This window comes from Propithecus coquereli, unplaced genomic scaffold (genome assembly GCF_000956105.1).
Source record: "Propithecus coquereli isolate 6110/MARCELLA unplaced genomic scaffold, Pcoq_1.0 Scaffold49, whole genome shotgun sequence".
Classification (NCBI taxonomy): Eukaryota; Metazoa; Chordata; class Mammalia; order Primates; family Indriidae; genus Propithecus; species Propithecus coquereli.
Window position 1 is genome coordinate 6,931,343 of NW_012150729.1, and position 24,727 is coordinate 6,956,069.

The 24,727-nt window shown below is 34.2% G+C and overlaps 1 protein-coding gene across 1 annotated transcript in view; it reads left to right on the plus strand.

Annotated features, from left to right (window-relative positions):
- The window catches only part of SCN2A (sodium channel, voltage gated, type II alpha subunit), a 155,294-nt gene extending 130,845 nt beyond the window's left edge, over positions 1 to 24,449 (plus strand). Inside the window, exons 17-27 of the mRNA XM_012655821.1 lie at positions 203 to 326; positions 2,348 to 2,502; positions 4,141 to 4,314; positions 7,627 to 7,749; positions 9,056 to 9,337; positions 11,922 to 11,975; positions 14,902 to 15,039; positions 15,398 to 15,502; positions 19,102 to 19,372; positions 20,768 to 21,952; positions 23,628 to 24,449. Of these exons, the coding sequence (XP_012511275.1) occupies positions 203 to 326; positions 2,348 to 2,502; positions 4,141 to 4,314; positions 7,627 to 7,749; positions 9,056 to 9,337; positions 11,922 to 11,975; positions 14,902 to 15,039; positions 15,398 to 15,502; positions 19,102 to 19,372; positions 20,768 to 21,952; positions 23,628 to 23,656 (2,640 nt within the window). The 3' untranslated portion in view covers positions 23,657 to 24,449. The remainder of the gene's footprint in view (positions 1 to 202; positions 327 to 2,347; positions 2,503 to 4,140; positions 4,315 to 7,626; positions 7,750 to 9,055; positions 9,338 to 11,921; positions 11,976 to 14,901; positions 15,040 to 15,397; positions 15,503 to 19,101; positions 19,373 to 20,767; positions 21,953 to 23,627) is intronic.
- The last annotated feature ends 278 nt before the right edge of the window (positions 24,450 to 24,727 follow it).

The following is a 24,727-nucleotide window of genomic DNA, read 5'->3' on the forward strand; positions in this document are numbered from 1 at the left end:
TTTAAAGAAAAAAATATACTATGGTGCCGTGTCTAATCTTGTGACCCCCACCTTTACCAAAGCGGATTGGCATTGTGTTTAAGTTATTCTTAAATTACAGATCAAGAAAATGCATACGGAAGACTAGGGGGCACGCCTAATGAATGTTTATGTTTAGATTAAAGAAAATAATTAAAAGCTTTTCTGTGGGATTGATTTTCAGAAGCTAAATGCAACTACTAGTTCATCTGAAGGCAGCACAGTTGATATAGGAGCTCCCGCTGAGGGAGAACAACCTGAGGTTGAACCTGAAGAATCCCTGGAACCTGAAGCCTGTTTTACAGAAGGTAAGCAAAACAATGGCATTTACGGTCATAGTCTCATTTTCTCTGTCCATATGTTCTATCTATGTCTGTCTGTCTATCAGCTATCTATCTACACAGTAATTATCTATAACTGTCTACCAACTGTTCATTTCTTTGCTAATTTTTTACATTTTCTATACAAAACAAAGGCAATTTTTAAAAGGCAAAGTTTAATTTACATAATTAAGTATTCTTATTTTTATAGATCCTGTTCAACTCTAAGAAATGCTACTAACTGGCTTTTCTGTGGCCCTCTACAATATCTTATATGAGAGGAAACCAAATCACACATATCTCTCTATAGCTTTAAAAAAATAAAAGGAAAAGATGTAAGGAAATGAAAGAAGTAATTTGCCATTTACTTTTTCATTCTGTAACGGGTACTTTGTCATTCTTATAATAGCTACTAACTGAGAAACGTACATTTAAGTCTGTTCTTGAGTAACAGTTCCCTGTATCAATTAAAGTCAAATATTTTTTATTATTTCTGAACAAAGATAGGTAATAAAAATGTCAAAATAGGATGTGAGTCACATAATGTGGGGCAACATGTCATTGGAGTACTCTCAATAGGATTTTCTAAAGAAAGCTAAAATTATGTTATTTGAAGTATGGATCAATTACTATTATAATAATAATGCTGTGTATTGAGCCACCTAAAATCCTGGGCTCTAAGCTGTATACTTTTCCAGTCTTGATTTCTAACTTTTTCTGTGAAACTCACAGAGTTTCCTTCCACTAAGTTCTGCTTGTATCATTGTTTCTCCATCATTATAGCTTCATGTTCTAGATATGATTCTTATATGGCCTTCAAGATCCAGGTGATGAGTATAATATTTGAGTATAATAATATGAGTATAACATTTTTGTTACCTATCTTTGTTCAAATCCATCGCCTCCATAAAGCTCAGAAATTAAACTTTACAGAAGAACTCTCATAGTACTTTGTCTTGTGATAATTTGTTGCTTTCTATACCTATAGAATTTGTAGACAAATCACCCCAATGTAAAATGCACATTTTTTGAGGGTAAGGCTATGTTTTACATGCTCTAGTATAATTTGTCCAATACAGTTCTTTGACTATAGCAGGTATTCAATAAACATTTGTTGAAGAGCCTTTGATCTAGTAGTTCACAAATTATACAAAGCTGTTTATTACATTGCTACTGATAATGGCCAGAATTAATGCAATACATATCCAATAATAGCAGAATCATTATATAAATTCTCATAATCTTATTTAGAGAAATATTATGAAGTAGTTCACAAATCAATTTACTTGTAATAAGATGATAAATATTTATTATGCCATTTAGTGAACTAATCAGAATTCACATATATATAATATCCTTATAGGCCAGGCGCTGTTGGTGGCTCATGCCTGTAATCCTAGCACTCTGGGAGGCTGAGGTGGGAGGATCCTTTGAGCTCAGGAGTTCAAGACCAGCCTGAGCAAGAGCAAGACCCCATCTCTACTGAAAATAGAAAAATTAGCCAGGCATTCTGGCATACATGCCTATAGTCCCAGCTACTTGAGAGGCTGAGGCAGGAGGATTGCTTGAGCCCAAGAGTTTGAGGTTGATGTGATCTAGACTGATGCCACGGCACTCACTCTTCTCAAAACAACAGGGTGAGACTCTGTCTCAAAAAAAAAATAATAATGTCCAAATAGAGTGCAATTATACTCGTAAGATAAGGCAGGATGAAAATATCAGCTTTTGGTAATTGCATTTTTCTTTTGGTTTTTCCATTTTTTAATGTATGTTTTTATAATGTAATATAATCTGTTATAGTAGTCCTATAAACATAAAAATAAATATTTTTTGAACAAATGATTAAAAAGCCATATAGAAGATTTTGATTTCTATAAGTGGAAGCATCTTAAAAAATAAATTATTTACAGTGTATTATCAGGTAATAATGTTAGATGAATCTCTCACCAACACAAATTACATAATCAAAGAGTAATTATTTTTTCCCTGTTTACTCTCATGTATTTCAGACTGTGTGCGGAAGTTCAAATGTTGTCAGATAAGCATAGAAGAAGGCAAAGGGAAACTCTGGTGGAATTTGAGAAAAACTTGCTATAAGATAGTGGAGCACAATTGGTTTGAAACCTTCATCGTCTTCATGATTCTGCTGAGCAGTGGGGCTCTGGTAGGTGATACTTGGTCCACTCCATCTTTTAACTGAAATCCTTTCCCTTCGATTAACCTCATGTATCCATTTTTTAAGTAAGGTGTTTGTGAGAATGAGGGAAAGTATGTGTGACATGTTTAGCACAGTGTGAGAGGTTCAATAAATAGCAACTTTTGTCACTGTGTCTGGAGTAGTCCTCAGATGAAATCAAACTCAGATCATTATGGTTTCTCACAATGTTTAAAGAAGGATCTTTCTGACTTTTAATCATCAGAGGCAGTTCTTATTAAGAATGGCAATATAGATGCGATATAGGATTATCAGCTAAATATCAAACTGCTTCACGTAAGCTCTGTGCTGCAGGGAACTCACCTGTCTGGTTCACACTGATTTGCAACTGCCAGCCACGGTGAGTGGCAAATAGTAGGCTAACTTAATTACTGACTTGTAGCAAAGTGAAAGCATTATAAACGTAATTTATGTCTAATTTCATTAAATGGAATGATCAATGTGTTCAAAATATTTATTAATATAATGAAAATGGTATGACACATTTTCCCAATTGCTGACACAAATGTGGTTGCATTCCTCTTATTTTTTTCGATTGGTTAATAGACTATTTGGTGAGTTGATTTCATTAGGAGGATTATTGCATTGTACCTGGAGGCCTCTAGGCCTGCTTCTGATTGGACTAGGAATCCTGTGTTCTGTCATGTACTGACTCAATCCAAAGAGGGTCAGCCTACCTTTTTCATGCCAAGTGGAAAGGGAACTACAAAGTCTCATCAGTGACTAGTGCCCTTGCTGTGTTAACTCTTGGTTCTCAGCTATACCCAGTCAGATCTCACCAAAGGGCACAAACATGCTGGCTTCTGAGGGGCTTCAGCTTCAGCTGAGCCCCAAAGGCTTATAAGCTTTTAAGTCTTATAAGCCCATAAAGGCTTATAAGCTGAGCCCAAAAGCCTTTATGTCTTTGTGTGGAGCCCTGGCCACAAGCTCCAATCCTCTCGTTCTCTAAAAAAGAAAAATTTCCCTTGTTTTTGATCTAAGCCACCTGATCTCCCTGATAATTTTTCCTATAAGAAGATTGAGTTGGATAGATGGGCCTTTTCATTCCAGAAGTTTCAGGGGTTTCTGCAAATGAGTTCCCTACCCTTTCCCAAGGGCTCTGGAAAATTATGGAAGAAGGAACTTCCAGACATACACCCACACATGTGCAGAGAGAGGGAGAAAGAGAGAGAGATGGCAATCCTTTCCCTTTTCCCTGGGCTGAGGGGCCTCCTTGCCTTATGTCTGCATTACTGGAAGGGCACATTCCAGGGAGTCTGCACTGAGCAAGACAGAGCTGCTCCCACGTGACTTTCCATCTCCTGCTCTAGAGAGAAGCAACTGGCAATCTCTCAAAAATTTCGGGTTCTTTTGGGGTACTCTGATACCAAAGTTTAAAAATTATTTGAATTCTTTGGTTGACTGAAACACCCAGTCAACAGTCATTTGTGTACAAATAACTGTAAAGTAAAATGCAGCCATGCGAAACGCTAAGCCTTCCAGCCTTAGGAACCTGTTAACAGGCTTGCATCATTTTCTTTTCTTAAAAGACATCAATTAGAGACTGACGGTGGTGAAAAAGATTTAATAGAATTCTTTCACTTACAGGCCTTTGAAGATATATATATTGAGCAGCGAAAAACCATTAAGACCATGTTAGAATATGCTGACAAGGTTTTCACTTATATATTCATTTTGGAAATGCTGCTAAAGTGGGTTGCATATGGTTTTCAAATGTATTTTACCAACGCCTGGTGCTGGCTAGACTTCCTGATTGTTGACGTGAGTATTTTGCAGTTTTCTGTTTCATTCGTTGGCATGTGATGATATGTACTAGTCTAGCCATGGTGCTTGGCACATAGTAGGCACTCAGTAAATATTGCATCAGACCAATTATAAGTGAAGTTTCCTGTTCTCAGTGAGAGGATGCTCCCAGTAATTTTTACCAACTTAAATAATATATACTATCATAAATGAAACAGTCAAATGCCATCTTATTATACTTATTGATTTAGTTTCAAATTAATATTTGAAATTTCAAGTTATACAAAATAATGTATTAACTTAGAAATTTTGCTTTTGCTTTTTTTACTCTCATATGTCACAAAATTGCTGTATTTCAATTCTTCACGGGCATCTTTGATATTAGTATCTTTGTCATCGCTAGAGCCAGCTGATAAGTTTTTGTCACACAGATGGATTATTAATTATGAAGAAATTTGAAAGTCCAAAAAGCAAGAGACATCACTGGATTTTTACAATGGTAGAAACAAGTTGGCTATTGACCAATTATTTAAAGGTTTTATTAAACTACATTGGTGTTGAAATAAAGTAAGAGTATGAGGATTTTAAAATAATTGAATACGAGACAAATCTGCTATTAAATTTAACATACAAAGGCTACATGCAGAATTACATTAAAAATCTTCTGGAAATAAAATAAGACAATAAATAATATCTAAAATTATGTCTGTTTAGACAATACAAATGAGGGGAAAATGTACCAAAACTGTAACCATTCCTTTAATCATAAAATGGATTTATGTATGATATTATTTTTCTCTATATTTTATATGTGGTTATGATAGATTGGAAAATTTATAATAAAAATATCTGACATTTACTATATCTGTGTAAGGATAAGGCATTAAGTAAACATTACTTGAATATAAAGAAATGCCTAAGAGAAATCTAGTTATCCTGTAGCTAGCACTCATATTACCTAAAATACTCTGATATTTACCTTTTCAGATTTAAGAGAACTATCATGATAGTATATTAAACTGATCAATACTTTGCTTTAAATCAAATGTGCTTATTGTTCACCTATTTTGTTATGAAAGATACAAATATAAGGAGGTCATTTTTCTGATCCTATAGGAGCTTACAGTCAAATAGTGAGGACAGATATGCATACAATGACAAGTTGACACCCGTGATTAAAAGTGCCATTCCCTTCCCTTGAGGAAGGAGAAAAGGCTTCCTGAGGGAAGTGGAGTGTGAGCTGGAGTTTGAGGGATGAGAATTTCAGCAGGCACACATGAGGAAGCGACACATGTGTTAAAACATTGATGCATGACGTGCAGGGCTGGTTCCAGAAACAAGTGGTCCTCTAGGGTAAGCACAGAGTGCCAGAGGGTGAGGGGAACCATTTGTAATTGGATGACAAGGTAAGAGAGGTAAGTTAAAGAACAGTTTGAAGAAACTGAGTTGCCGTCCAAGGAAATTTGGAGTCATGATTTAGTAAAGACGAAGCCTTTAAAGAATTACATATAGAAAAGTGATAAGACCAGCTTGGTGTTTTAGGGAGAGAAGTTTGGTGGGGGTGTGAATGGTGGAATAGAAACAGGATTATTTAGAGACCAAGTATCCAATTAAGAGATTGCTGAAATGTTGCAGGAAAAGGCCTAAATGTATTTCCTTTTCACATTTCGCTACACAAGTCATATAAAATCGGATATTTTGCCATCTCTTTTAATCAACCAATCGATAGTACCCCTTCAGAATATTTTTCATGTGTCTAACTTTTATCTTTCATCCTTTAACTAATGCCTATCTCTTTTTGGTTCTGACTTCAGAGAAGGTAAAGTACTACAGGTCCTCATACCTTATGCAGAAAATATTCACAATTCATGATAATTCAGTAGCTGTTTTTCAATTATCTGTGAAGAGGGGACTTACAAAGACTAAAAGTTTAGCTTTTATAAACTGTATAAACCATGTAAGATAAAATGTTTATCTCTTTCTTTCTGTACACAAGAGGTTTCACTTTCAAATTGCATGGGCAAAATTAGTTTGAATAAGTCCAGTTTATTTGTAACAATTTTGTGTGTCCTTCACTTATTCTTATTAAAAAATACATTTTTCAAGTATCTATTAACACCATACTCTTAAAAGCTGTACTATACATTTATTTGTGTTTATCTGCTTTTGAAATTCAGGTGCACTTTAAGACAAAATGCTTTGTCTTAGCTTACATAATTTTAACGAATTTTCTACGTATTTTCAAAGAAAATTGGACTTGTATATGCCTTCTATCACAGTTTTTCTTTTTCTTATTAGCTGAGACTTTAGAATTTTTATTAACTACATTAGTCGTCTGTATGAATGACTAAAGAAAACATACTTTTTGTAATTTCTAATTAGTTATACTAAAATCTCAACTTTTGGCTGGGCGCGATGGCTCACACCTGTAATCCTAGCACTCTGGGAGGCCAAGGCGGGTGGATTGCTCAAGGTCAGGAGTTCAAGACCAGCCTGAACAAAAGCGAGACCCTGTCTCTACTAAAAAAAATAGAAAGAAATGATCTGGACAACTAAACATATATATATAGAGAAAAAATTAGCTGGGCATGGTGGCACATGCCTGTAGTCCCAGCTACTCGGGAGGCTGAGGCAGGAGGATTGCTTGAATCCGGGAGTTTGAGGTTGCTGTGAGCTAGGTTGATGCCACGGCACTCTAGCCTGGGCAACAGAGCCAGACTCTGCCTCAAAAATAAATAAATAAATAAATAAAATCTCAACTTTGTTCAAATCACTAATTTTAAACTTGGGCTTTTTTGAATGTGTTCGTGTTAATATTGTTCATATTCACCAGTGGTTTGCATAGTTTACTTATGTACCAAGTTTTAATTTCCCTTTCAGGTCTGCTAAACAATATGAGAAATGACACAGAAATAAAGTTTCACAGATCTGTCGATGAACAACACATTTCTGTCTGTCTGTCTCTTTTTTTTTTTTTCTGGCTTTGCTTTTAATTTTTTTAAAAAGGTTTCCTGTCAAGAATCTTGAAAAGAGAACATGTGTAGCATTTTTTTTTTTTTTAATAAGCTTATGACAGTGGTTCGCAAAGCATCGTTCACAGGCCAGCATCATTAGTCTCGCCAGGGAACTTGCAGAAATGCAAATTCTCAGGCCCCACCCCAAATCTACTAAATCAGATTCTGCCAGCTATCAGTGTTTTTAACAAGCCCCCTGGATGATTTCAAAACTCACTAAAATTTGAGAACTACTAGTTTATTGCATAGAGCCAGGTTGAACTATGTAGACATTTTTGTTTGTATATAAGACAATTGTGTTGCTTTTTCTGTATAGGTGTCATTGGTTAGCTTAACTGCAAATGCCTTGGGTTACTCAGAACTTGGTGCCATCAAATCCCTCAGGACACTAAGAGCTCTGAGGCCCCTGAGAGCCTTATCCCGGTTTGAAGGAATGAGGGTAAGACTAAACGCTTAGAATTTGTTGCAATTGTAATTGAGAACATACTGACACTGTGTACTTTAGAAATGAAAAATGTATGGAGAATTTGTGTCTTCTATTAATATATTCATACTGACATAACCAATCAATCAATAATAATACTTATCAGATGTCCATAATACTTTGCATGGTATATATCACAGAATATAATGCTTGAGTGATTGTTTCTAATTAACTAGATTTTCACTTGGTGGGAAATCTCTATCAGATTCTGTAGGCTGCTGATCTGAATCAAGATTAGTTATGTTCATTCTATTTATAAATGTGCAGGAAACCCTACTCACTATAATTTTAAACTACCAAATCATTACTCATCATTTCTTCACTGCTCCATATGATGTACTTGGAGCCCTTTGAAGACCGAATCTGGCTTTTAGTATTCAAACACAGGCTGAGATGGCTAAAAAGTAGGTCAACTGTGGAAATCTAGCGCTCATTTAGAAAGGTGGTACAAAGGAACAGGGAGGAATTTGTGCTGACATTTGTCATCCCCTGGGGCATAAAACCTGAGACCACATGCCCTCACCACCTAGAAAATGATACTGTCCTGTTTCAGTGGTTTTCGCTGTTCCAAAGGAACTTTTAGAAAACAATGTTTTTTGTGATATTTGAAAATAGTTACTGAGACTCCATCTGCATGTTGCAAATACAACCAAAGATGAATAGTGTGTGTGGGTGTGGGTCTGTGTATGTTTGTGTACATGGAAAGGAATTGTTAGCTGTTAAATTCTTTTCACTTTACCAACTTGAAATCAGTTTTTACAGCAGTAGGCTTAATAAACAAAGGGTATCAAATTTTCAGCACTAGAATAATTTTTGTATTTTCTGTGTAGAATTTGGTCTCCAAGTGTTCTCATTTACCCTCGAATTTTGGGTAGCAAATTGTACAGTTTACATGATTTTTAAAAACAATTGAGATGTTCACATGATGAGCTTATTTCTGTACTCATGTCACTATTTTTACTCTTAGTTATTCTTTTCATTTATTATTAGTTCCATTCTTTGAGGAAAATTTTCTGCATGTATACCCTTACCTCTTGAGAAAACATTCTACAATATAAAACTTATTTTATACTCTTCTGAGTTATAATTTTAAAATTCTTAGCTGGAGCTACCAGACTTCAGTTTCTATCCAATATTCAACTTTGAAATGGACATATTTTCTTTCAGTTGGCTGTTATTTTTTTATGTTTAAAAATAAGTAAAAGTAAGTAATTATTTGTTGTTGACTTTTTACTTATTTTTCCTTCTCATTCTGTGCCAGGTTGTTGTAAATGCTCTTTTAGGAGCCATTCCATCCATAATGAATGTACTTCTGGTTTGTCTGATCTTTTGGCTAATATTCAGTATCATGGGAGTGAATCTCTTTGCTGGCAAGTTTTACCATTGTATTAACTATACTACTGGAGAGATGTTTGATGTAAGCGTGGTCAACAACTATAGTGAATGTAAAGCCCTCATAGAGAGCAATCAAACTGCCAGGTGGAAAAATGTGAAAGTAAACTTTGATAATGTGGGACTTGGATATCTTTCTCTGCTTCAAGTAGTAAGTAACCACTTTATTATTCTCTGTGATGTATAATTTAAATGAGCCTAAAATGCTTCTTCCCCACAATGAGATAGAATGACTATTATCCAGAAGATAAAAGATAAAGCAAGTGTTGGTGAAGATATGGAGAAAAGAAAACCCTTGCACATTGTTGATGGGAATGTAAATTAGTATAGCCATTGTGGAAAACAGGATAGAGTTTGCTCAAAAAATTAAAAATAGAACCATTATATGATCCGGCAATCCCATTACTCGGTATATATCCAAGGGAAATGAAATCAGTATATCAAAGAGATATCTGCACTCCCGTGTCCATTGCAGCATTATTCACAATAGCCAAGATATAAAAGCAACCTAAATGTCCATCAAAAGATGAACGAAGAAAATGTGATGCATATATATATGTGTATACACATACACACGCAATGGAATAATATTCAGCCTTTAAAAAGAAGGAAATCCTGTCATTTCAACAACATGGATGAAACTGGAAGACATTATGTTAAGTAAAATAAGCCAGCCACAGAGAGACAAACACCACATAATCTCACTTATATGTGGAATCTTAAAAAATCAAACTCATAAAGGAAGAGAGTGGATTGGTGATTACCAGGGGTTAGGGGTGGAGAAATGGGAGATGTTGGTCCAAGTATGCAAAATTTCAGTTAGACAGGAGGAATAAATTCTGTGTATCTATTGTACAGCATGGTGACTATAGTTAATAGAAATGGATTGTATACTTGAAAATCACTAAGTAGATTTTGTTTTCTCATCATGAAAAAATGATAAGTATGTGAGATAATATATATGTTAATTACCTTAAGTTAGCCATTCCACTATATATATATATATTTTAAAACATTGTTTTATACAGCATAAATATATATAATTTTTAGTTGTCAATTAAAAAGTAATAATTTCTTAAAAAGGCATTTAAAACAAAAAAGCATATACTTTTTAGGAACATTATGTTGATGCAATAAACTATATAAAAAGAATAAAATAAAATAAAATTCTTCTTCCTCAGTGATTGTAAACATTTCTTTATGGCCACCTTCCTCAAGATTGCTGAGCTATCTTTTAAGCACCATATTGGAAACAGGATGGCTCTATAAAGTGTATAGTCTCTCAGACTATGCATTAGGTAGCCCAGGACAAGTCCTTTGTTACTGGGATTTGTATTTAGGTTCCCATAGTTTTCCCCCATCTCTGCTCTGAGCGAAGTAGAGATGCTGGTTCCGGGGAGGTTGGAAAGGTGTGTACGTGTTGGGGTAGTGGCAGATTTCTACACTCCTTCTCAAGTACCAGACAGTCTCTAAACCCTTGTCGGGTCTCCACACACCCAAACCTCACCACCAACACAACCAGACCCCTCACCTTCACACCCTCCCCCAGACTCCCACCCTGTTTCTGCCTTTCTGCCTCCTAGTTGAACACTTTCAGATAGAAAGATTGCTCTCTTACAAATGAAAATCAAGACTATTATGTCTGCTATAAATTCTTAGGAATTCATTCAGCTCCTCAACTGACCACAGTATGTCATATCCACTGGCTCCTGGAGGCAATGCATCTACACAATCCTCAATACTATAGGAATAGCCAGGGGAGGGGCAGCACCTATGGCATCAAGGCACTGAAAACATGTACAAGACTTTTGTTTTCAGGATTACTATGTCCACACATGGAAAACAAATGTTTAAAAGAGTAAATTAAGTTGAATATATTTGTTTTCAGACAAGGAAATTATTACTTCTTACAGAATAATTGCCTCAAAATAGTATGTTTAACAATATTAAGGATATTGCAAGAGTAAATGCTCATGATTGGTGATTGGTGATAATACCATTTAGAAAAGATTTTTAAAAAATGGTGAACCAATATGTCTTGTATTAACCTGGATGGAACTAAAGACCATAAGTGAAGTATCACTAGAATGGAAAAACAAACACCACATGGGCTCACCATTAAATTTGGACTAATCAATCAACACTTACGTGCACATATGGAGATGGGTAAATTCACATCTAACTGGTACAATGCACACTACATGGGGGATGGGCACACATAACTTTGACTCAAACAGTACAAAAGCAATTTATGTAACCAAAACATTTGTACCCCTGTAATATTCTGAAATTTTAAAAAAGAGAAGAAAAAAGAGAAAAGAATAAGTAGAAAAGAAAGCATTAAGATCAAATAATGCAGCATACTTTTGAACTTGTCTCATGCTGGTACTTTAGACATGAAATTCTTTCACCAATTTTCACATAAATTCTTTTAATCACATAAGAGTCAAAGATTGTTGACATTGCTTTTATGATAGCATATTGTTATAGTAGATCGTGATTTAATTGTAGATGTTAGATATGCATATAAAGAGGTTATAGGAGAATATAAAATTGAAGTGTTTTCAATGCGTATATCATAAAACATAGCCCAAAGAGTTTAAATTTTAACTTCAAACTATTTTATATACCTGTGTCTGAATATAGGTCAAATTGAGTCTTGGTCAATTACTCTGATACTTATTTTCTAACATTATAATTTAAGGGAAAAACTTAATTATATGACTTTTTTACAGGCCACATTTAAGGGATGGATGGATATCATGTATGCAGCTGTTGACTCACGAAATGTAAGTCTATTTAGAGGGAAATTGTTTAATTTGATCGAGTGAATATTTTCACAGTATTTTAATTTAGTGCTATTGTCAATAAAATAAAACTATGGATTGTTTTATAGAACACATCTGTATTATAAAAATAAAATATTTAATCTTAAATTATTTCTTTAAAAATTTGATTAGGATGTTTTTCTCTATTAATTGTGAATCTTTTAACATATTTTCTAGTATTTAGCATGGCAACTGACATGAAAATTTATTGACTGTATTTGCAAAATGAGTGAGACATATTATTTTTAAGTCTGATTGTACTGGCCATTTTTGCTTTAGAAATTCTCCCAGGCAATTTTCTTCATCTGTCATAGATTTCCTCCAGCTTTTTATCTTTTTTGTAATAGGAAGGATATGACTAATGGTGGAGAAAAATATTAAGAAAAAAATAAACAAAAAACAATAGTGTTTCTCTCTGGGAACTGAGATTACTTGGTAGAAGGGAGGAATTTTCATAATATACCTTATTTTGAAAATTTTTCTACAATTTCCATTAATTTCTCTCTATTTAATGAGGAAGGAAATCACATTTTAGAAAAAAGAGATTGATTTCTGGTATGCCACAGCATGGTAATGAAGCTCAAAATGCTATTTCCCTAGCATAGCAACTAACTTTCTGAATGAAGAATTCCTGGTTTTTCTGGTTTTGTTTTGTTTTGTTTTGTTTTTACCTTATAAAAACAGAGCATGTGTATACTAAGAGCCCTGCATTGTATCTCTGTAAGTGCTATCAGGAATCCCAGTTATGAGCTTTTTATGAATCATAATAATGATTTATTGTTTATTATTACTCACTATGCTAAGGGTTTTCTTACATTATCTCACATAATCCTAAATAACAACCTTATCACATAGGTGACACTCCATTTTATCATTGAAGCAAAGAGGCCGAACACACTAAATGGTAGAACATGTTTTTGAATTCTGACTACAAACAATGCACTCATAACCGGTAGTTTCCTACCTCTTTAAAATTCCTTTGAAGCTCTCTTCACCTGCATTCTCAACAGCTTATATGACATGCAATTTACTTTCAGTTTCTTCCTTAATAACTTATCAGACACTGTTTGTCACAAAACTCCTCTACATTCAAGTGTATTACAAAAGGTAAAATACAATTGGGCAGTAAAATTATGAAAAGTTTCTGGCTCTTACTTTCATTAGTCATCAGAGAAATGCAAATTTAAAGAAAAATGAGACATTACCTACACATCTGCCAGATTGGCAATGTTAAAGTTGGACCAATGCCAAGTGTTACCAAGCATAAAGAGCAATAAGAACTCTCATAAAATGCAGGTAGAAAAAAAATAGATAAATATCCTTTTAAAAACTGTTGGGCATTATTACATTATTTGATAAAGTTTAAGATATTCTTTAACCCGGCAGTTCTACTTTTAGCAATATATCCTATAGAAACTTGTGTACATGGATAGGATAATGTTTGTATAAGAATAAACATAACTTCTTTCACTAGTAAAAACTGAAAACAACTCAAAAATAGTAGGAGTGAACAAATAGTTGACTATTATGTAGTGGTTGAAATGAATACAGCATATTCAACCACGTGGATGAATCTTAAAAATATAACATTGAATTAAAAAAACTAAACACATACTATGATTTCATCTATATAAAGCTCAAAGTCGACGAAACTAAACTTACCATTCAGGCTTGCATGCTTACATGTTAACGCTAAAGAAAAAGCAAGGAAATAATTATCACAAAAGTCAGGATAAAGATTACCTCTAGCAGGGATGGTAGAGTTTATTTTTGAGAAGGATACACTAAGTGTTTCTGAGATCCTGACAATATCCTGGGTTGTGGATTTCACTTTATAAAAATATATTACATTTTATATTTCTGTGCTATGCACTTTCCTGTATGTGTACTGTCTTTGATTTAAAAAGGAGTAGAAATATAATTTTATATCACTGTCCATTAAACACATATATGCATAAATAAGTCTCATCAAAGAATACATAGTTTTATAATATTTCTGATATTTTCTATTTTATTTTTTTTAGAAAAAATATCATGTTGGTCAAAACCCCTCCAAATTTGATTTCACAATACAATGGGTCAATAGCTACACCCATTATCATCAGTGATTGGTTAACTGAGTGGGTTAGAACAATGTCCTGTGAGATTTGAACTGTAGATTATGATCAAAGCTCAAACCAACTATCGCGTCTTTTACTAATCAAAAGTGGGCTGGACAAGAGAGGGTGTCATTGTTACAGAAACAGTGCCTACTGAATAGGATGAATCAATAGACTCATTTTCAGAAAAGAAAGATCCTACCAATATACCTATATACAGACATGATGATTCTAGCCTATCTAAAGAAATGTGTAATGTACATCAAGCCCTCATATTTTGCGATTACTACTGGCCAGGCACTGTTCTAAGCACTTTCCATATGTTAATATATTTAATTTTCACAACTACCTTAATAGGTTTAGGTTCTATTAGTTCCAATTTACATATGAGAAAACTGAGGCAAAGAAAGTAAATCTTAAAGGTTTTAACATTGAATACTGTGACTCTAACATCTCTTCTGTAGGAAGAGGAAATCCTTAATTTGCATATCATGTTGGGATCTTTGCTTTCAAAGGAAAAGTGCATTCATAATCTAGATAGTTATTGTGTGAAATTATTTTTAATTATTCAGACTTTTCTATGGTTATTTCATTTTCCCAAGTCAATGATTGGTCTTACAAGACTCTTCAACAAGCATGACTGATTCAAAGGTTCATAAAGTCTGTTTAATGTTTGGTTTCTTTTCATTTCCAGGACTGAAACATGCTTAGAGAATTGAAAATTCACTGATGTGCTTTTTATGAAACAAGTATTAGATCTAATGGTTATCATTCTTCATATTTTGTAGGTAGAATTACAACCCAAGTATGAAGACAATCTGTACATGTATCTTTATTTTGTCATCTTTATTATTTTTGGTTCATTCTTTACTTTGAATCTTTTCATTGGTGTCATCATAGATAACTTCAACCAACAGAAAAAGAAGATAAGTATATTAAAACTTCATCTTTGCTCTAACATGTGAACTAAATACATCACACTGTTTCAATTAGACTCCAAAATGTAGTCACCAAAAGAATATCAAATTCAGAAATTATTTTGAGAGATTTAATAAACTGTAAGTTTTAAAGTAATTGATAACTCAGTATGTTTTGGTATTTTTAGTTAAGAAATATGACTGACCAATATGGCATAATTTATATATTGAATATATGCATCTCCATAAATACAGATATTAGCAACATTAGAATGAAGTATGGGAGCCAATTTTCACACATTATTAAGGTGGGTTTTATAGCCAACAAAGAACATGATTTTAACAAGTTTTGCTTTCATTTCTTTACTTTGGAGGTCAAGACATTTTTATGACAGAAGAACAGAAGAAATACTACAACGCAATGAAAAAACTGGGTTCTAAGAAACCACAAAAACCCATACCTCGACCTGCCGTAAGAATAGCATACTTTCATTGCCAGTCAAAGCTATGTTATCTATCACTTATACAGCCAAAATTGCTAGAAACTAGTATTTTGTGAATTTGCAACACAAAGTTTTTACCTTAACGATATGACTAGCTAGCCTAAATAGCCTGAATATATGTATTTTATATATATATATAATATGTATAAATTATGAAATATATAGCATATTTCACATATAAACATATAAAATATAAATAAAAATTTCAGACTTAAGTACTGTCACACAAATTGATGTCACTGAGGAGCTTCTAATCATGTGGAGAAGAAGACACATACATACATACATACATTATGTGGAAATATTCAATGTTCTCAGTGTGCAGTGGGGACTGATTGGAATAATTGGTATATATCTCAGGCCCCATTTTCTGTCCAACTTTGCAGATTGAATGGAATCATTAATGAAACAGGTCACAGGTTTTGGTTTTTTCTGGTTAAAAAAAAGTAGCCAATCCTCATATTCTCCCCTACTGTCCTGCCCTTAAATGAGATGATATTATTCTCTTTATAACTTTTTATGGTTCTTCCAATTGTATATTTGCCAGTGACTGCTGGTTGTATTTGGTTGCTACGGGGAATTGTTTTCAGGAGAGTCCCTGAGATTTTCCATCACTCCTGAAGGAATAGCTCAGATATTAAGGCTCAGAACTCCTCCCCCAAGGTATACATGTTGTAAGGCAATGCAATGCTCCCCAGGAATCTTGATTCCCTGAATCCACTGATGACAGTATAAAACTGGCCATGATCAAGTGTTCAGTTTTTAAGTCAGCCAGTAGCTCAGAGAAAGCAAATAGCTATATTGGATAAAACATAAGAAATGTGCAATTCAAGTATAGTCTTTGGGAAATAATAGTTTGAATGGATGGAAAGAAAAGCAGAGGACATTTCTTTATGAGCAAATGTAGATTCCAAAGCCATAGAAATAGTATCAGTGGGGAATAGTGATGCATTTGAATTAGTGAGCAGTAGACGCAAGGTTTTCTGGGTTAGATGAGTCAAGGATACCACAAGAGTCTGAAGAAATTGGTCTTAATTTCTTAGGTAGCCTGAACCAGAGTGATGTAGAGATGAATAAAAGTGGATGGATTTATGAGCTATAACTAGAATGAAATTTAAAAGTTTTTCTATTAATTGAACTTGGAAACTAAAGAAGGAACTAACAAGGGACTGATGAGCTTCTGCTTTGCACAACTAGATGAATAATGGTGTCATGCAGGATATGAAGAAGGGACACAAGTGGTGAGAAAATTGGAGATTCTAATTTGCTGAATTTGGGATCCAAAAGTAGAGTGAGGGAGGGAGAAAGAGGAGGAAGGGAGAGAAGTGATGAATATTTAAAAGAAGTAGTGAAATAAAGATTTTTTTAAGATTGAGAGATTAGATTTAAAGCAAAGCAAAAGGAGTTCTGGAGAGGAAGAGATTATAGAGAGAGGGACTAAATATGGAATAAAGTTGCACAGGATGTGGGATAAGGATATAGTAGTCTACGTTAGATTTAGAGAGAAAAAGAGACTGAATCTTCTAATGAATTTAGAGTACTGTATGAAAAGAATGTGGAAATCAAGATAATATAAAATGCAAAAGATAGTAGAGGAGTTTCTTTACACTGATTGACCTTGATGTTCTCAAAAAAGAGTTAAAAATGGAGGGCAAGAGAATAGAATTTCTGAAGAGTTTGGAATTATCCTGGGAGCAAATGAGGGACCAAAGATTGCTAATTGCTAATCTGGAGGACCAAGATAAAGTTAGAGAACATAAATATTTGTTGAACAAAACCTTCAGGGTTATACAGCTTCTTCTAGCACATTCTACACCCTAGAGTTTGAATTGGAGACAGCAGTGACTCAGGATTGGAGTTGTACATTGAGGTATCCCATTGAAACACTATATGGGCAGGGAATCTAAGGAGATTTTTATTGGTTGTGCTGATATAAAAATTAAGACCAAATTTCTGCTTTTGGGGTATTTTGAACTTAATCCACCCTAGAGGCTATAGCTGTGAGAAAAATGACACTGCTCTGTACTTGAGGAACCTCCAAAAAATGGAAGAGGGAGAAAACTAAAATTAAATAAAAGCAAACTATTTGTAATACAATGTCATAATACAATGATGGGTAAAAGATCAAAGTTTTCTGAGAGCAAAGAGTACTTAAAACTTAAAATTGAGTTAGAATTCACCAGCCAGAGAAGGCACAGGGGAAGGTTGTTTTAGATAGAGGGGACAGTTAAACAAGGTAAAATGATACGGTAGAACCTACATGTTTTACTAAGAGTGGTAGGTAGGAACTATCAGAGAGGAATGTACCGGACCTGGAAAGGTAAACAACAATGCATGAGAACTAAGAAGGAAGGGTTTGAACTGAAATGAGATGCATTTATTAGCTTGAAGGAGGCCCTGGGAGGACAGATCCAGCTGAAGAAACAGAAGTCCAGTCCAGCAGGCCAAATATGTATTCAGAGACAAAAGCAAAACAAAAGAGAACAGGTAGTGTTTGAGGTCCAAAAATTTCAGTTGGAAGTAATGGAAGCCTCACACAGGGAGAGCACAGAGCACTAGTATGGAGAATCCAGAACAATAAAAGTTTCAGGATCTGGGAAAACAAGCCATTAAGTGTATAGATACCAGAGTAGCAGACACTCTGTTGAAAAGGTAGAGAAAGACCAACAGAAGTAAGTCAAAACCCAAGCCCTAGAGTGTCTGAAATACAGAGCAGATACAGGCAAAATGGAACAAAACAAGAGCCAGTGATCAGAACTGCTTTACAAGTTGAGGATTTAATTTCATAAATAAGACACAAGACCAGTTAGTGCTTGGAAATAAGGTCCAAATTGACTAGGCCAAAGGTTGAATGTCTACATTGTGAACTATAACTTTTCAAACTGTAACTTCTTATAGAATAGTTACCCATATAATCTCCAAAGAACTTTCCCTTATTTTAACATCTTATATCACTATAGATCAGTTATCAAAACTAAAAAAATTACCTAGGTATAATATTATTACATAAAATATAGAACTTAATCAGATTTCACCAGTTTTTCTATTACTGTCCTTTTTTTTTTGAACTATAATTTTTAAAACATCTTCTCACCTGGATATTAAGATTGAATTTAAGATGATGTCACTTTAGTGAGAGAATATAAATGCAGAAACCAGAAAAAAAAAACACGAGAGGAAAACCTAGAGAAGTACTTGTTTATTAGCTCTTTAAAGTTAAATTTAATGCCCTCCCAACAAATGGGATAAACAGATTTACTATAGTAGCAAATATTTACTAACTGTCCATCATATCTTGATGATATTCTGGGCCTTGAGAACATAACTGGTGGTACTTAACATACAGTGAGTGTATAGAATCTGGTATTATGAATAGTAAAAATAAAAGAAATATATTTGAAAAAAGTTGGATATTACAGTATAAAAAATTTCCTTCCAAGCATAAAACAAACATGCTGTGTTTTTTTATAAAAGCTACATTTTAATATTGCTTTGTTAAAAATCAGATAAGTTGAATTAGATTTTTTTTTAAGTTTCTAAGGGAACTTTTACATATTATTTATTCCAGAACAAATTCCAAGGAATGGTCTTTGATTTTGTGACCAAACAAGTCTTTGATATCAGCATCATGATCCTCATCTGCCTCAACATGGTCACTATGATGGTGGAAACTGACGACCAGAGTCAAGAAATGACAAACATTCTGTACTGGATTAATTTGGTGTTTATTGTCCTCTTTACTGGAGAATGTGTGCTGAAACTAATCTCTCTTCGTTATTACTATTTCACCATTGGATGGAATATTTTTGATTTTGTGGTGGTCATTCTCTCCATCGTAGGTAAGAAGAGGTTCTCAAGGAATTTAGTAGTAACAATTTGTGTTTTAACATTTTAGAGGTGTTTTTTACTAATCTTTCTTATTTATCCTGAAATTCCAAATAAAAATCTAATACTCGATTCTTTAGTTTATCATTTCTGTAATTGTCTGCTGTGCATAAAATGATATGTTAAAAAAATTTATTTTTTATAAATAATTCACACACATATATCATTAGAAGTAGTCAAATAATCCATAAATATGATCTCTTTTATAATTGGAAGAGTGTGTATGTGCATTCATATACGTAATCATGCATATGTAAACTTCCTGTTATCATTGGTTTCAGACAGTTTTCTATGGTTTGTAATATTTCTTTTTGGAAATAGAAATTCTGTTTAAAAATCCAAAATCAATTCATTATAACCAATATATATTAAATGTTTATGTATAGATATTAAATGAGGTGCTAGAAGTAAATATAAGAAGATTTAAGACAAAGTTCTATTTGAGGCAAGGGAATATAATATATACACAGAGAGAAAAATAGGATATCACTCTTTATGCTACTTTCTCTGATGGAAAGGAATATTCTAACGATGTGCTATTCCATTTGCTCATCACATCAGTGCTGTAAATAGTAATATGGTAATTAAGAGATGAGACTTAGGGGTCATACAGATCTGACCTGGAGCTTCCCTATTTCCACTTCTTACCTGCTCTAACCGAGGGCAAGTTACCTCAGCTCTCCAATCCCTGTTTCTTTAAGGAATATTTCTACAAGGTGTTATTGTGAGGATTAAATCAGATTACGTAAGTAAATGCATTTAGCACTGTGCCTAGCATGAAGAAAAGACTCAGTAAATGTTAAGTTTAACAACAGAACGTTTGTATCATCACCATTGAGCGATGTATGAAATCAAGAGCGGCCAGGATTCAGTCTCAAGTATATCTGTCTCCAAAGCCTGCATTTTCTTCTGTTCATCATTCTGCCTCCTCCCAAATAAAAGAGGGTTGCAGCTTTTAAAAACTCTCATATTCCTGATCCGAGATCACATGCCTTATCCTTTAGTTCTTATGCAAGTACTAGTACTAGTATTTTGGAAATATAAATCCATTTCTGTGCTTGGCTACTGTATACTGTGACATCTTTAGACCTTCAATGGTTGAGTCATTCTTTTGAAAAATTCTTTTCTTGAACAAGGAAAAATCATCATTAATATTTTCATTTAATATAAAGACATTAATGTTATAACACCAAACACACCAATTTCATTTTTCTGAACCAATATTGCAGATTATTTGCATATAATTTTCATGTTTACATTTTGTAAAACTAGGTAGCACTTATAATGTAAACTTTCATTTGCTGCTTTTAAATATAACATTATTTTTTGTTTTCATTGATTTTCCACAGGTATGTTTCTGGCTGAGCTGATAGAAAAATATTTTGTGTCCCCCACCCTGTTCCGTGTGATCCGTCTTGCCAGGATTGGCCGAATCCTACGTCTGATCAAAGGAGCGAAGGGGATCCGCACGCTGCTCTTTGCTCTGATGATGTCCCTTCCCGCGTTGTTTAACATCGGCCTCCTGCTCTTCCTGGTCATGTTCATCTATGCCATCTTTGGGATGTCCAACTTTGCCTATGTTAAGAGAGAGGTTGGAATTGATGACATGTTCAACTTTGAGACCTTTGGCAACAGCATGATCTGCCTGTTCCAAATTACCACCTCGGCTGGCTGGGATGGATTGCTGGCACCTATTCTTAATAGTGGACCTCCAGACTGTGACCCTGAAAAAGATCACCCTGGAAGCTCAGTCAAGGGAGACTGTGGGAACCCATCTGTTGGGATTTTCTTTTTTGTCAGTTACATCATCATATCCTTTCTGGTTGTGGTGAACATGTACATTGCCGTCATCCTGGAGAACTTCAGTGTTGCTACTGAAGAAAGTGCAGAGCCCCTGAGTGAGGATGACTTTGAGATGTTCTACGAGGTTTGGGAGAAGTTTGATCCTGACGCGACCCAGTTCATAGAGTTCGCCAAGCTCTCAGATTTTGCGGATGCCCTGGATCCTCCTCTTCTCATAGCAAAACCAAACAAAGTTCAGCTTATTGCCATGGATCTGCCCATGGTCAGTGGCGACCGGATCCACTGCCTCGATATTTTATTTGCCTTTACAAAGCGTGTTTTGGGTGAGAGTGGAGAGATGGATGCCCTTCGAATACAGATGGAAGAGCGATTTATGGCATCGAACCCCTCCAAAGTCTCCTATGAGCCCATCACAACCACTTTGAAACGCAAACAAGAGGAGGTGTCTGCTATCATTATTCAGAGGGCTTACAGACGCTACCTCTTGAAGCAAAAAGTTAAAAAGGTTTCAAGTATATATAAGAAAGACAAAGGCAAAGAATGTGATGGAACACCTATCAAAGAAGATCCCCTCATTGATAAACTAAATGAGAATTCAACTCCAGAGAAAACCGATGTGACACCTTCCACCACTTCTCCACCTTCGTATGATAGTGTGACCAAACCGGAAAAAGAAAAATTTGAAAAAGACAAATCAGAAAAGGAAGACAAAGGGAAAGATATCAGGGAAAGTAAAAAGTAGAAAGAAACAAAGAATATTCCGTTTCGTGATCAATTGTTTACAGCCTGTGATGGTGATGTATTTGTGTCAACAGGACTCCCACAGGAGGTCTATGCCAAACTGACTGTTTTTACAAATGTATACTTAAGGTCAGTGCCTATAACAAGACAGAGACCTCTGGTCAGCAAACTGGGACTCAATAGCTAGAGAAACAGTATTGACAGGAGGTTTCTATTTTCACAACCAGCTGACACTGCTGAAGAGCAGAGACGTAATGGCTACTCAGACTATAGGAACCAATTTAAAGGGGGGAGGGAAGTTAAATTTTTATGTAAATTCAACATGTGACACTTGATAGTGATTGTCACCACTGTTTATGTTTTAACTGCCACACCTGCCATATTTTTACAAAATGTGTGCTGTGAATTTATCACTTTTCTTTTTAATTCACAGGTTGTTTACTATTATATGTGACTATTTTTGTAAATGGGTTTATGTTTGGGGAGAGGGATTAAAGGGAGGGAATTCTACATTTCTCTATTGTATAACTGGATCTATTTTAAATGAAGGCATGCTGCAATTCTCATTCACACATGAAAAAAATAATCACATCACAAAAGGAAAGAGTTTACTTCTTGTTTCAGGATGTTTTTAGATTTTTGAGGTGCTTAAATAGCTATTCATATTTTTTAAGGTGTCTCATCGAGAAAAATTTTAATGTGCCTGTAAATGTCCCATGCAATCACAAGCATTAAAGAGTTATTTTATTTTTACATAACTCATTATATGTACATGTATATATGTATATATGTATATGTGTGTATATATACATATATATGTATACACACATGCACACACAGATATACACATACCATTACATAGTCATTCAGAGTCCCAGCAGCATGACTATAACATTTTGATAAGTGTCCTTTGACATAAAATAAAAATATCTTATCAGTCCTTTCTAAGAAACCTGAATTGACCAAAAAACATCCCCACCACCACTTTATAAAGTTGATTCTGCTTTTTCCTGCAGTATTGTTTAGCCATCTTCTGCTCTTGGTAAGGTTGACATATGTCAATTTAAAAAATAAAAGTCTGCTTTGTAAATAGTAATTTTACCCAGTGGTGCATGTTTGAGCAAACAAAAATGATGATTTAAGCACAGTATTTATTGCATCAAATATGTACCACAGTAAGTATAGTTTGCAAGCTTTCAACAGGTAATATGATGTAATTGGTTCCATTATAGTTTGAAGCTGTCACTGCTGCATGTTTATCTTGCCTATGCTGCTGTACCTTATTCCTTCCACTGTTCAGAAGTCTAATATGGGAAGCCATATGTCAGTGGTAAAGTGAAACAAATTGTTCGACCAAGACCTCATTCTTCATGTCATTAAGCAATAGGTTGCAGCAAACAATGAAGAGCTTCTTGCTTTTTATTCTTCCAATCTTAATTGAACTACTCTATGGTGAAAAGCCCAACTGTACAAACATGTTGCAAGCTGCTTAAATCTGTTTAAAATATATGGTTAGAGTTTTCTAAGAAAATATAAATACTGTAAAAAGTTCATTTTATTTTATTTTTCAGCCTTTTGTACATAAAATGAGAAATTAAAAGTATCTTCAGATTGATGTCACAGTCACTATTGTTAGTTTCTGTTCCTAGCACTTTTAAATTAAAGCACTTCACAAAATAAGAAGCAAGGACTAAGATGCAGTGTAGGTTTCTGCTTTTTTATTAGTACTGTAAACTTGCACACATTTCGATGTGAAACAAATCTCAAACTGAGTCCAATGTTTATTTGCTTTCAAATAGTAATGCCTTATCATCGGAAGAGGCTTAAGGAAAAAATCAGTTTATATTCTTGGCATTGCTTGAATCAGATGTTTCCACCTAGTCTTTTTATTCAGTAATCATCAGTCTTTTCCAATGTTTGTTTACACAGATAGATCTTACTCTTACTTACCCTACCCGTATGGCACTAGAACTGTATCAGATGTAATATGGGATCCAAGCTTTTTTTCCCCCCCACAAAACCAGGTAGTGAAGTTATATTACCAGTTACAGCAAAATATTTTGTGTTTCACAAGCAACGATAAATGTAGATTCTTTATACTAAAGCTATTGACTTGTAGTGTGCTGGTGAAATGCATGCAGGAAAATGCTATTACCATAAAGAACGGTAAACCACATTACAATCAAGCCAAAAGAATAAAGGTTTTGCTTTTGTTTTTGTATTTAATTGTTCTGTCTTTGTTTCTATCTTTGAAATGCCATTTAAAGGTAAATTTCTATCATGTAAAAATAATCTATCCGAAAAAAATAAATGTAAAGAATACACGTTAAATATAATAATTCATCTTTAAATTTTTTCATGGAATGGAAATTAATTTAGAAGAATGTATTGGATAACTACTTTAATATTGGCCAAAAACCTGGATATGGTATCAGGTAGAGTAGTGGAAAGTTACAACAATTAATAAAAAATTGACTAACATTTTAAGTTGTGCATCCTTTCTCTTTCCTGTCTACCTATTGCTTCATTTTGTTTTTCACTTTTTGGTTACAGTTTCTTCCCTATGTGTTCTTGATCTACTTTTCTATATACTCTTCCATTCCTTCCCTGGGCTCTCAGTATTTTTTATTCAGAATATTCTCCTTGTTTCTTTACTACACACAAAATTTCTTGTTTATTACAGTCTGTGGACAATGACTCCATGCACTTGGACCCTAATAATTTGCTGTCACTCTCAGGTTCAGACAGCATCTCTGTATTCACTT